The sequence below is a fragment of the Gopherus evgoodei genome, chromosome 15 (genome assembly GCF_007399415.2).
Source record: "Gopherus evgoodei ecotype Sinaloan lineage chromosome 15, rGopEvg1_v1.p, whole genome shotgun sequence".
Classification (NCBI taxonomy): Eukaryota; Metazoa; Chordata; order Testudines; family Testudinidae; genus Gopherus; species Gopherus evgoodei.
In genome coordinates this window covers 20,197,918-20,211,856 of record NC_044336.1, presented here as the reverse complement: position 1 = coordinate 20,211,856, position 13,939 = coordinate 20,197,918, and the positions used below count along the sequence as shown (strand labels likewise).

General features: G+C 44.1%; 1 protein-coding gene across 1 annotated transcript in view; it reads right to left on the bottom strand.

Annotated features, from left to right (window-relative positions):
- The window catches only part of RAB11FIP4 (RAB11 family interacting protein 4), a 226,700-nt gene that overhangs the window by 11,095 nt on the left and 201,666 nt on the right, over positions 1–13,939 (bottom strand). The window contains 10 exon segments of the mRNA XM_030534485.1: positions 2,742–2,885; positions 4,201–4,359; positions 4,925–5,062; positions 5,875–5,913; positions 5,916–5,958; positions 7,412–7,552; positions 8,176–8,279; positions 9,859–9,958; positions 11,578–11,613; positions 13,401–13,535. Coding sequence (XP_030390345.1) covers positions 2,742–2,885; positions 4,201–4,359; positions 4,925–5,062; positions 5,875–5,913; positions 5,916–5,958; positions 7,412–7,552; positions 8,176–8,279; positions 9,859–9,958; positions 11,578–11,613; positions 13,401–13,535 — 1,039 coding nt within the window.

Here is a 13,939-nt window from a genome sequence, read left to right as displayed (position 1 = left end):
CAAAGCTGTCTAAGAGATTTGGATCTCCAGTGCTCACTAAAATTAATGGGTTTGGGGCATCCAGTTCTATTAGATGGCCTTTAAAATCTTAAGCCAAAATTATTACGATAAAACACACTGATGAAATTTTTTTTTAAAACAGGTCTGAAATTTAATAAACATGGTCCACTAAGTTATGGTGACAGCAGGACGTTTGTCAAGCAAAGACACAAGATGCGTCCTTTTTGGGGAGGAAAACCAGAAACAAAGGGCTTGTCTACATCAGAAAGTTGCAGCGCTGGTGAGGGAGTTACAGCGCTGCAACTTTGAAGGTGTACACATCTGCAGGGCACCACCAGCGCTGCAACTCCCTGTTTGCAGCGCTGGCCGTACTCCCGTTTTGTCTCGGGTGTAGAGGATCCAGCGCTGGTGATCCAGCGCTGGTAATCCAATGTAGACACTTACCAGCGCTTTTCTTGACCTCCGTGGAAGGAGGAAGCCTCTGGTAATCAAGCTGGTCTCCTTTCCCGGTTTGCTCTCTCGTTCCCGGAACCCCGACCAAGCAGGTCTCCTTCCCTGCGGTTTGCAGGGTGGTTCGGGGAACGCGAGAGCAAACCGCGGCGAAGCTGGTCTCCTTTCCCGGTTTGCTCTCTCGTTCCCGGAACGGAACCCCGAGCAAGCAGGTCTCCTTCCCTGCGGTTTGCAGGGTGGTTCGGGGAACGCGAGAGCAAACCGCGGCGAAGCTGGTCTCCTTTCCCGGTTTGCTCTCGCGTTCCCGGAACCCCCCTTGAAGCCGCCCAACAGCGCTGCAGTGTGGCCACATCTAACACCACTTGCAGTGCTGGTTGCTGTAAGTGTGGCCACTCTGCAGCGCTGGCCCTATACAGCTGTACTAATACAGCTGTAACAACCAGCGCTGCAAAATTTTAGATGTAGACATGGCCAAAGAGAGTTAGTTGGGGCAGCCTACGTGGAGTCTTTTAATCAGACTAGAAGCAAAATCCCAGGCTGATATTGTGAGTAAGAAGAAGGTCTGAAGGCTCAGCTGTCTCTTTGAGAGATTAGCAGGGCAGGTTGTGATATTGAGATGACAAAGAGTGGCCAAAGCTGTCCAGTGACAGAGATTCAGGGCTTGGCTACACTCACACTTTACAGTGCTGCAACTGGGGTGTGAAAAAACACCCCCCTGAGCGCTGCAAGATACAGCGCTGTAAAGTGTCAGTGTAATCAGGGCAGCAGCACTGGGAGCACGGCTCACAGTGCTGCACGCTACACCGTAAGCTGCCGCTCTGACTACACTCACACTTCAAAGCGCTGCCGCGGCAGCGCTTTGAAATTCCAAATGTAGCCATACCCTCAGTGCCCAATTTAAGGCATGAGTTTTTTAAGAAGTCCTAAGGACCCACCCTCTGAAAAAATCAGTCTCTTGGATATCAGTTTCTGGTGTGTCTCTATTTATATCTAAAAATTGGGGTGCTCCAAAAAAAAAAAAAAATCACTAGTCACTTTGGAAAATCTTGGCCAGCACCTCCAGGTCTCCAGCTGGATGGGAATGTAGGTTTATCATATATATTTCAACACAACAGTAGTTTGGCATTCCTGTTGAGATACACTTTCTTTATTCTCTCGAGCCAGGGGTTTGTTTTGTTTTTTTTTAAATGTGCCTCTTAGAGCTCATCTCTGTAGAGAATGTGTCTGATTCTTCCCCTCCTCGCCCGATCAAAATTGCATTATTTGAACAAACCATTGCAATTAACAAGGAGACAGGGGAATTGAGCAGGACCACTTTGGCAGCATGCTACTCAGTATTATAAAGTGATCCAGAAGTTCTGCGTTAGTCCTGCTAAGATTAAAGACTGGTACAAGAATTATTTTGGTGGCAGCAAAAACGTAGTTTGTCTTACTCTGAGGCCAGGTCTATACCGCCACCTACTTCGGTATAACTAATGTTGCTGAGGGGTGTGACTATACCACCCACTGACACAGCTATCACCTCTCACCGAGGTGGATTTATTCTGCCGAAGGGAGAGCTCTCTCCTGCTGGCATAGAGCATCTTCACTGGACCCACTGCAGCAGCACCGCTGTAGTGCTTCTAGTGTAGACTAGCCCTGAGGAAAATTCCACCAACTGACATCATACAACCATTCTCCACAAGTCCCTGGTTCAGCAAGGTACGTAAGCACTGGTTAGTTAAAGTATGCAGTATGGTTTAGGGCTTCTTAGCAACTTGGAGGTGTGCTGGGTTTTCACAAGCTGTGCCAGCTGAAAACGAGGAGCCAATATGTAAACTCAGTTTGAAGCATGAGCAAAATTCTCTCTTGGTTATACAGGAGTAAATCCTAAGTCACACTTCTGAAGTTAATGGAGTTACTCTAGCTTGACAGTGGAATAAATCAGATCAGAAAATCTAGACCTGCACTTGAAGAAGTGAGATACCATATGGCACGTGCTAAACAAGAAACAGTGTCTGTAACAGCGGTCAGTGCCTTAAATAGATAGGCTTTAGATTCAGTGCTGCCATCCTTTGAAACAAACCCCTGTTAAGATGGAATTTCTCTATTATTTTGATTATAATGAAACTAGTTGGATGATGCTAAAATAAGCATCTGAAAATATCACTAGATTTAGCTACACTCCTAATTCCTGGCAAAACAGGAATTATGTTGCTGATTTGTCTGTGTAAGAATTTTCACCTTGACAGTTAATCTGGTCTCACTTTTATATTTTGTGATTAGCATGGTTTTGCTCTCAGTTGCATTACCTCATCTCTTGATGCAGAGTCGATTTCAGCAGCCAGTGATTGGGCTTTTGTCTGTGTTGCAAAGAGATTCTTAGCTTCGTAAAGACTAAGACTTAGGATCTGTCCATTAAGGTCATCATTCTGGTCACGAAGTTTCTGATTCTCCTATTAAAATAGGAAAGAAAATGGAATGGAGTTTTCATGAAAAGAAAGAAAAACTGCTCAGATGACATGAAAGTGAACATCGCTTTTGTTTTGCATGTCACTTTCAACTGTTCTAAGATATGCCCTTTACCAAGGTACCTCTAAGAATGGCCAAACACTGAAGGGTTTCAGAGAAAGACCTAAATTCCACACAATAATTCCACCTAATTGTGGAATGTTACAGAACATTCACAGAAGACGTTTCCTACTGATCCCAGCTGTGGATCAGCTTCCATGCCAAGCATGATAAGCTTAAAAAAACCCACCCATGTGTATCTTCACTTTGTTCAGCCACTTAGTATAGAAAATGGAAAACTATCATCCCTATCTTCATCTGTGTCTTCCAACATGATTATATTACTGTAAACCTTCCAATTTTGGGGACAGTCTTCAAGCAACTAGACTCCAGCCAGACTTCTTCTGATGACCCTGAGAACTCAGTCATATTGAGGAGAAAAATACAGACACAGACAAAAGTGCCCCAACTTTAATCTCCAATTTGCCTTTATTATTTTGTATGCCCAAGTTGGCAAAACATCCTGTGTGCACAGATACCACGTTTACTTGTGCATGGATTGCTTTTAATGTCTAGTCCATATAGCGCCAGGGTCCCCAAACTGTGGGACACAATCCTGCCCCCACCTCTCAGCCATGACTCCATTCCTGGCCCCCCACTAGGTCCAGCTGCAGCTTCTGCTCCTGGCCCCAGCCTTTACTCCCGGCTACAGCTCTGCTCCCAGCCCCGGCCCCAGCCCCACCCTCGGCCCCTGGCCAGGGTTCTGTTCTCGCTCCGGCCCCAGACCTGCCCCCAGCCTTGGCCCCCCTCCCCATCAGCCGCAGCCCCACTCCTTGTCCCAGGGAAGGACCATGAAAAGTTTGGGGACCACTGATATAAAAGGAAAGCAGCCTACTACTGATGCCAGCTAACAGTTACTTCCTTAGTAAAGTGACATGGCCTATGGATCTGAAAGTCTCCAGTTTGGATCTCATGGTCAACCCACGTGCGTCATTGCATAGGAGACACACACAAATGCATGAATATGCCTCCTGCACTATGCAGGCTGCATTTACAATCCTTTCAAAAAGCAAACAGCTTGGGAAGTCTTTTAAGAAATGCAAACACTATAAAGATCTTCCATTTCAGGTCAATGAACGTCTCTATTGGGAGTTTGTTGATAAAAGTTACAATTCGAGATATTTCTCCAGCATCTCTGCACTATTATCCAAACATCACCCCCAGGAACATGAGAGGTCTGGAGGCCCCCACCCCTCTCACCTGCTTTAGCCGTTTAATTTCATGCTCCATTTCCACTTCCCTCGTTCTTGCATTGAATTCACTCACACTCGACGAGGAACTTCTCCCCCGGCCGGGGCGCTCACAGTCTAGTTTGTACAGCTGCAAATGCTCCAGTTCCTTTCGCAAGTCCTCAATGAGCTGCAAGGAGATGGAGAGGATGGTCCATTTCAATAAACAGCGACTGACCACCTGCACAAGAACTGATCAGCTCTTCAGGGCAGGGACTGCCTAGGTGTTTGCAGGATAACTGGTGCAGTGTAGCTCCGATCCAGATCGGAACAGCTGGGCACTTCTGCAACACAACCAGCACCTCAGCACCCGCTTTTGGGAAGTGCTGATCACACAGCCAGTTTATGAAGTGCAAGGGTATCTAAGGAAGCTTGAAAGATACCTTCCTAGCTGCACATATTCGGAGGCACGGAGATCGTGAGAGACCAGCTCGAAAGTTTACAATTGTGGCAGGGACTGTCACTATGTGATTGTACAGTGCCTAGCACAAAGGGGCTGCCCACCTGCTCAAGGCCTCTAGGCACTCCTGCAATATAAGGGTTAAACAATCGGTGCTCCTAGGGGAATTGCCACATCAACATTATCATTCCCAGGTCCTGCTGTGGCCGCCCTTGCACATGACAGTGCACCTGTTTTACTCACTCTTGCAAGGGAAGGCTGCCGAAGCAGGCTCTGCACCTCTGCTCATACCCACCTCCTGCGTAGCTTCCCTCTCTTTGTTAAACTCTAGTCTATTCTGTCGCAGTTTGTCCATCATCCTTTTGTACAAGTCCATCTCGTCCTTCAGCCGCAAACTGGTGTCTTCTAGCCTATCCGACATGCGTTGCCTCTCCTGAAACAAACCAGGAACTTCACAGCCAAGTTGGACTTCCCCAGCCCATCACGTTTCCATGTCATTGTTCTACGCCATGCTCGTCGGCCAACGCCATTCATCAGCACGGGTGCAGCTACTCTAGTGCCATGCTGCAACTAGAAGCTTAATCTCCCGGAGCTTGAGCCTTTCAGCTGTCTGCATGCAGAGCTGTATTCAATCAATGGAAGTTCTGAGTGTACTCGAACTTAGCTGGGTCGGGGCCACTATATAAACAAGCAGTCTCCAAGGATAACAAAAACAGGTATTTTATCAGTCAGTGACTATTCCAGAACTCTCCCGTCTGGCCATTTCTCTGCAGAGAGCCAGAAAAGTGAGATATTTCTGTATAGTTTAGGGAGATAATTTCTCAAAGCATAAAAGGTTAAACACAAACTTGCCATTTGAGGAAGACAGATAGATAACTCTCTGCCTCATCCCCTGCCATCTTGCAAAACCTTTCGGTTTTCCACTAGTTTAGGAGAACGCAATTTATTTACCATGCTGAAAGGAAAACTCACTATGTCCCTGATCTAATGCCTAATGAAGTCAACAGAAAGACACCCATTCATTTCAATGGGCCTTGGACAGGACTATAAAAGTCAGTCACTTTGAAGTTCACCTCAGAAATATTCCTTTAGGTGTGTTAAGTATCTCCCAAATCCATTTACATTATTTCTCTTATTTTGGGAATTGCCAATTAAAAAACCCTATCGTTTAGTGACTGATTTTTTTGCCCTCACATCAACCGCACAGTTGACTAGCAGTCACTCACTACACAGAAGTTTAATTACCTCATCTAGTTTCTCAGTTTGCGATTTCAGTCGTGTGACACCGTGGTTTTGAGTTCACCATTTTCTTCTTCAAGCTGTTGAACCCTGTATAAAGACAGCGAGACCTACAGTAAACACAATCGGCAGGAAAAGTGTGGGGGACTGAGAGAAACATGCTCCCTAGAAAACCCCTTTCATCTTGTCTCTCTATTGAATGTAGGTGTTTAAATACAAAGAACTTCTCCTAGTGGTTTTCAGCACAATCACTGACTTGGTTTAAGTGGCCAAAGATCCACATGCACATTTGGATGTGAGGGGGATGGACATGGCATAAGACCCCGAACAGAACCTAATAGAAAGGAACCAGGCCACAGAGAAGTTCCCGATACAGTTGGTCCCAGTTCATCCCTTGAATCACTAATTTTAGAAAGCCAAATACCTACTTATTTAAGCTGCTCATATGGACTTCTACATTAAATTGTTGCCGAGATAGCACTGATTCGTGTCAATATATGAAGCTGGTAATAAAAAAGGCAACTGAACTTTTACTGTCTTCTAAGCTTCTACTGGGCATCTCTTGCACAAAGACAGAATATGCAGGGCCTGACTTGCCACCCTGAACCTTCGGCAGTAATTTAACAGCATTCTAGCAGCTTTTTACACCCATTCTGCACAGGTATAAGTAGCTTCCCAAGGACCAAGACAGCAGAGAATCAGTCTCACATCCTTCCTGTCCTGGTTGAAGATGGGGATAAAATAGACACCTGTATCTATGTAGAGGCAACAAGAATAGAGCCCTTGGCCTGAGTTCTAGTTTTATGGTTGTGCTTTATAGGCTTCTTGGGCATGCCCATAGGAGGCTCTCTCTAACAGATTTTGCTTCCTCACCGTATGCCAGGGCCACAGCTTGGCATCCTTCAGAGCCCAGTGCAAGGCCCTTGGCTGAATGTACATCTGGGAGAACATCTGGCAGCTGACTGCAGTTGGGTGGTTGTGTCAGTGGTGTGAGGGTAATTATTTTCCTCTTTGACTTGAGTGATGGTAGGTGCCCAGAAAGCCATTAGTGACATACATTTACATGCCACATTCATTCTTATGCCATAAAAGAGACACTGCCACAATGCAACTTGAGCAGGGAGTCAACAAATCTCAACTCAAGGGAAAAGCCAAGTGTATCCCATTCTCCCGTCCTTTTGGGGTATGTATAGTGTCTATCAAGTTGTTCTGCATGGGCAGACCTCTGCTAAGGGGGCTCTGAACAGGGATCAGCTGGGAGAATTGGGGTCTTGGTAATCGGTAAGTTCTTCGGGGCAGGGATCCTTTTTACACATGAAGAGCCTAACATGCTTTTGGGTATTAGGCAACTAAATGTCTCTTCAATTATTTTAAGTATCTAACCCCTAACCATCTGCACACAAGGCAACACACAATCTAGGTTCATATACTAATCGAAAAAGTGGATTACAAAAAAAAACACATGAGGAAAAACAGTCATCACCTGCTTCTATGTGGATCTAGACAACACATCACCCCAACTTGCCAGCCAGTATGTTTTTACCTTGTATTTAGCAGTTCAATTTCAGTGCCCTTTTCTTTTTCATATTTGCTGTATGCTTCTCTGTGCCTTTTTATTTCTTCCTCCAGCGTTTGTTCAGCTGATGTCTCCTGGTCTTTCAACAGTTCTTCTAGTTCATTAACTCTAGGAAAGTCAGTCATTGTGGTAACAGTTTCAAACACTTGCCCACACACCACGTTCAAGAGCATCTCTCTCACTCACACACACACACCTCTTTTATTCTATACTGATTTACCACTTAGATCTTTGTATGCATACTTCCCAGCAGCCAAAGTTAAGGAATATTTATTTCTCTATTATGGCCACTCTCTGTATTTTCTCTCTAGATGTAGGCCAGTTTTCTGCTGCAAGTATGTATACCATAAAAGACACGGGGGCATCCCCTTCATAGCATGATGTGAGATGACTCTCCCTGGACAGCCAGCTGCAAGCAAGTCAGATACTCTGCTTGGCAGGAGCATAACCGCTAGATTGCTAAGCTTGATTAAAGGACACAATTCACTGCACATGCAGCAAGACTGTGCAGTTCCATTTTTTGGGCTTCCCAGATTAAAAACTTTGAGGACACTTGCTCTGTGTATGACAGTGACATGCACAAAATTCAACTGAAAGTTCACACTTCATTCTATCTAAGCAGCTGGGATCCAATATTGGATTTCCACTTTCCTTTTAGTCTCACTATAGCTCTGCTCCTGAAGGTACTGCAGTGACATGGCATAGAGGAAGCAGGCTGCATGTTTTATTACCTGTGAACTAGCTGTGTGTTCTCCTGTTTCAGTTTGCTCTTCAGGTCTCCATTTGTCATGTTATCATTTTCCAGTTCCGTCACCTTTTTTTCTAAATAAGTGACCTAGAAAGAGAAGAGGATTTGAGTCTCTTTCACACCCACCCAACCTCTTACATCTAAGCCACAACAGGGGGCAAAGCTGCACTAAGGTGCCAAAGGCAAAACTTAATACAAAAGGTCCACACTTCCAAGAGAGCAGGGGTGCTTCTCGTTCTGATCTTCCCTTAAGTTCATGTCCCCAAAAACTGATCAATGCAAACGCACAATGAATTGACACATACAAGTGCATATTTACTGGAATTAAATACAGAGAGAAATTAAGCTACTTAGCATCACTGTGACAGACAGGCTGTCATTACTTCATTTGCATAAATAACACCCAGCTTCTTGCAACAACGTAGTGCAATGAGATTTAGTGCTTATGAGGGTGAATCCTCCAAGGCGCTAGGCAGCCTTGGCTTCTACCAAAGTGACTCTCACAGGACCCCCTTGAAGGGTGCTTGTAGGCACAGCCCGTTGGAGGGAAAGTGACGGACTGGGACAGGGCCCCCGGCTGGAAGGAAAAACCTGGGCTCTATACAGAGCTCTGCCATGGACTTGCTGCTGCAGCTTGGGCAGGTCACAGAGGCCAAGAGAGTGTCCTTATTTTAGAAGCCCAATTTGAGATGCCTTGAGCCTGAGTTTGGATTTGGGAGCGCTCACCTCCCAGAAAATCAAGCCCCTGTAAGGTGCCTCAGAAGTTGGGCTCAAAAAATGAGGCACCTAAAGGTTGGGTTTGCTTATGTAAATTCTGGACATCAACCCACTGGGCCTCAGCTTGGGAAACTGAGCTAAGTAGCAGCTACTTTGATAATGGAATTGACAGACTGACATACTGGGCCCAATCTCATTCACATTAAGGCTTCTTTATGCTGCTCTGGCAGCCCAGAGGGGCCATAAGTGGATGTACATGTCCTTCATACTGACCTGATTGGTTTATCAATTTTAAAGGCCCCTTTACACTGCCAGAGCCAGAGCCCCATTAAGGGCTTTGTTTAGACACAGAAGTTGTCCCACTATCACTATACCGGTGTAGTTAAAGCAGTACAACCACTTGGGGTAGACGCAGTTATACTGGCATAGCTATTCTCGGATGGGGGGAGGAGAGAATAAACTATGCTGGCATAAAACACTTATGTTCTCTATAACTGTACCCATGCAGGAGTTTTACTGGGATAACTATTTTAGTTTTAAAAATCACACACATCTCACGTGCAACTGAAATACCAATACAAAAGCTACGTTTTGACCAGGCATTTGGTGGAAGTGAGAATCAGACCCATTGTTGCTTTTTCATTTTCTTGCTCAGTGAAAGGCTTACGTATTAATCAAGCTTAGACTTCATCATATTTCAATAAAGAATTCTTAGCTTGTACTTTCGTTCTCTTTTTGTTTAGGTTCTTCTACTTCTTTTGGGAGAGGAAGTGAACATTAACTTTGGGATATTCCATATTACTCACTTTTCATCAGAAATCCTGACTGAGCTCACTTGCCCATATCTACTAGCCACCTCTGGTGGCTCTTTCTGGTAGACAGACATGTCTCCGGCTGCACCAACAACAGCTCTGCTGAATCTAGCAATCATGATGTGAAGGCTCCTCACCTTTTCAGTGATATCATTATCACACGAGTCTATGCTGTCTCTGAACAAGTCCTCTGTGCTGCCATTGCTGCTGCTGAAGTTACTGTTCTGGAAGAGTTGTCTGGAAGATAAGAAGGATTATTTTATATCATGGGGGGTGGGGGGGAAGTCTTCCTATTTTGTGGACGGGCTATGCACCTTGAATGTCCCCAGCTAACATCTGTGCAATAGCTTCAATGTAACTTAACTATGCATGAGTCTGATTACACTTAACTTTGTAGTCCAATTTTAACCAATAACATTTGCATCGTGGAATAAATATAAGTCAAAGCTGCACATAACATCATGTTCCGTAATATGCTAGATGCCAAATCTGGGAGAAGGTGAGACCTAAGTGATGTTGATAGGCATAGTTACACAGAAGAATATCAGTTTTGCAGAACAAGTGGCACAAAAGTTCTCTCTCTTTATGGGGGCATGGGGGGGCAGGGTGACAAAAAAAAACAAACAAACCCAAGAAGATTCCACTGTGTGACATTGCAATATGCAAGAATTAAGAATACTTAAGACAGGTTTGAAACTTCCTGTTCGGAAGCTATGTACAAGCTGCATGTTTGGAGATTTTCCTCACCACATTCTGATACTTTAACTTTGAGTGGGATGATACGTCTATGATATGCCATGTACAAAGTCACTGCTTCTCAAAGAGGGCCAGCATTAAGATATTCTGGACCAGATCCAGGAAGAGTATTGCATTCCTCCCCCCACACGTCCGTGTACTTGGTCTTAACTTGGACCAGAATCTGGTATGACGCCCATTTTTACATAGCTAGGCAATTCCCTTTGCCCTCTGGCAACAAAACTAGGTCAGGAAGGCAATAATAGTAATGCCTGCTGGGGCAGAAGATGCAAACAGGTTAAAATAAATAAGAAAAAAGCAGCGCAGGATGGCATCTTTTCAAACGCCTAACAAGGGAACAACTTGCTGATTCACCTACTGGGCCAGCTTGTCCACTCCAAGAGCCTGGCACTGACTAGAATGGCTCTGATGAGTTTGTTCACCTGTGCAATATTGAAGGCTGCAGCTCTATAATCAGAGAAGTGATATTCTTCCTAAATCCAGCACCCAAGTGGCTATGTTGATCTCCGGACAGAACAGATTTTATTACAACACTTTCAGCAACATGACGCTAACTTGGAATTCAGTTAGCTTAGCTTCCCATTCATGTGCAATGCCATGCCTAGATGGTCTCTCCTCCACATCGGTGGGTAGTTAATTCATGCCAGGAGGTGCTGGAAGAGTCTGTCAATTGAGACCTTACAGAATTAGACCTTAGTTGCTGACAAAGAACTACATTCAGTTGTAGAGAGCATGGAATAAGGCTGCATAGAAATAAGTCAGCCAATCCGGTAAACAGGGGTTTGTCTTCTATTTTATAAGCTAACTCAGAAATAAATGTGCTATTTGATTGGGGAGGGAAGAGAGAAGGAGGAATCCTAACCTTAAGTGAGAAAAATCAGGGAGAAGAAGTTCCATTTCTTCTGATGCAGCTATTTCCAACTTCAACCATATCAAACCTCCTCTCCTCCCTCACACTTCCTTCCCACCTAAAGCTTCTCTTCTGCACATCCTATGTGGTTTCCTTTGAGTACTTCATTCTTAGCATGAATTCGTGACATCAGCATGAATTCTGGTCACAAATGATTTCAAAGTACACAGAACGAGCTCAAGTGTCTTACCTTCCAAAAGCTGTGCTTGAGATTTTTCGGTTGGGGCTACGTGGAGACAGAAGGAATAATGTAGTAAGTAAAACAGTTTATTTGGTTACTGTGCAATTCAGTAACAATCTCAATTTAGTTGCCAATTGAGTTCTGTACAGTATATACAGCTATCTTATTTTAGCTTTTAATTTGCTTCACCAAAAAAAAGTGCTCATACAATTTAATCATAAGCTACTCTAATAACTAATGGAACTACTTGCCAGAGGATGTTGTGAAGGCCTAGACTATAACAGGGTTCAAAAAAGAACTAGATAAGTTCATGGAGGATAGGTCCATCAATGGCTATTAGCCAGGATGGGCAGGGATGGTATCCCTAGCTTCTGTTTTTCAGAAGCTGGGAATGGGCAACAGGGCATGGATCATTTGATGATTACCTGTTCTGTTCATTCCCTCTGCGACACCTGGCATTGGCCACTGTCAGAAGACAGGATACTGGGCTAGGTGGACCTTTGATCTGACCCAGTATGGCTGTTCTTATGTAACGTGAAGTTTGGTGTAGTGTCATAAGCTATTGTGATCACTAATCAAATGAATTTGGGAATACTATATTCAGAACAAAAAGCCCTGTCACATTTACACAGTTTTTTGCCAGCTTGAGTCAAAATGAAACTGTAGTACAGCATCTGCTGCAGCTCACACACACCCACCCACTAACTCTCCCTCCCCCACTATCAGAGATTGATTGCACATCTTTTGTTGAAGCAAAACACTACTCTGAATTCAGGATTGTCTGTTGCAATGACAATTTTGTTATGAAATTTGATAAAGATGCATACATCATGTTCTACATTTTAGCAGGTTACCTACTGCTGTGACAGCAGCTGTAACTGTTTCATAACATATACTATGCCATTGTTTTCTTATCAAGACTAGATGAAGTGCATTACATTCTGGTTCCTGGGAATGTGAAACAAGGCAAGCTTTGTATTCAGTTTCTAGGGGGAGCTAAAGGTTCACAGATGAATTGCCACAATAAGCAAGGGATTTGTAGAAATATTTAGACTCCTTCAGAGTTTAAGGAAAATGCTTTGCAATTGTCTATCTACACATGGGTGGCAATACTGGAAATACAGGTATAAAGGAAAAAGCTAGAACTCCTGAGGAGATACAAGAAGTCACCGTCATCTTGGTTACTGTTTTCCCAAATCTGGTTTCAGGTGAATAAAATCCTCAAACCACTTTAATCAAGCGATCCTGGGGCAGATTCTCAGCTGGTGTAAACTGTCATAGCTCCACTGACATCAGTGACCACAGCAATGGAGCTATGACAATTTACACTAGTTGAGGATACATCCCAGAGACTCATTAGATCAACTTATCTCCCTCTGTGATAGAAACATGCTCTGGGAAAAAGTCTCAGCCAAGTAACAGTGTTTTATCCAAGGGTGCTGAGCAGTAGGGCTTCCCACTTTCCTGGGGAGGTTGTTCCACAGGCAAATACCACCAACACTCTGCAGTTCAAGATCTCATTGTTTAAGTATTTAAAATGAAGAGGACTTTAGTGCTCCAACTGAGAAATAGTTTCTTGATGGTAGGGGGAAGTTCTTGTTAAGATCAGACAAGGTAGCAAGGTTTGAATGTCTTTGTTGCAGAATAGCATAGTAGAACTGCCTGTTGCATTTGATGCTAGCTAGATATGATATATTGGATACAAGTCAACCAGAAAAAGGATGGGGGCATATTACTGCAGTTTCCCCTTCTCATTTAGTAGCTGTTGCTTTGACTGCTGGCTAACGCCATTTCAAAAAGGGACTACTGAGAACAGGGTGCTAGCTACTCACCTGTTTGCTTTCAAGTTTTTCAGCCTCGCTTCCAAGTCATTAAGCAGGTTTATTTTTTTGCAGCACTGTGAGCAGTAGACATCCAATAACTCGCTGTTATAAATGTGCCTCATTTTCCTTGGTGTTTGCCCAGCACTGTGTGTGGGAAAGGAGACACGTTACTGGCTACTGTTACTAATTCAAATTCATTTCCCTCTTGCTGGTATTTCATAAATAGTCGTGTTGCAGTAAGTGGACTTGGGAAGCACTGCCACTCTCATCACAGCTGCTCAGTCAAGGCCAGCTACAGGAGCAGAGATGGGGATCCGAATGGGCTCTGTGCTGTTAATTACCACACTACCAAATCCCACTTGGAGGAGGGATTCTAAAAGAGCAAATGATTTCTGCTATGTCTACATCAGTGGTTTTCAAACTTTTTAGGCTGTGTACCCCTTTCTAAATAATGCAGTCTGCTGCATACCCCTATTTGAGATAGGGTCACAATATATCCATGATTAGATTGACAAGTCTAACTAAATAAAATGTGTTATCTGCTATTA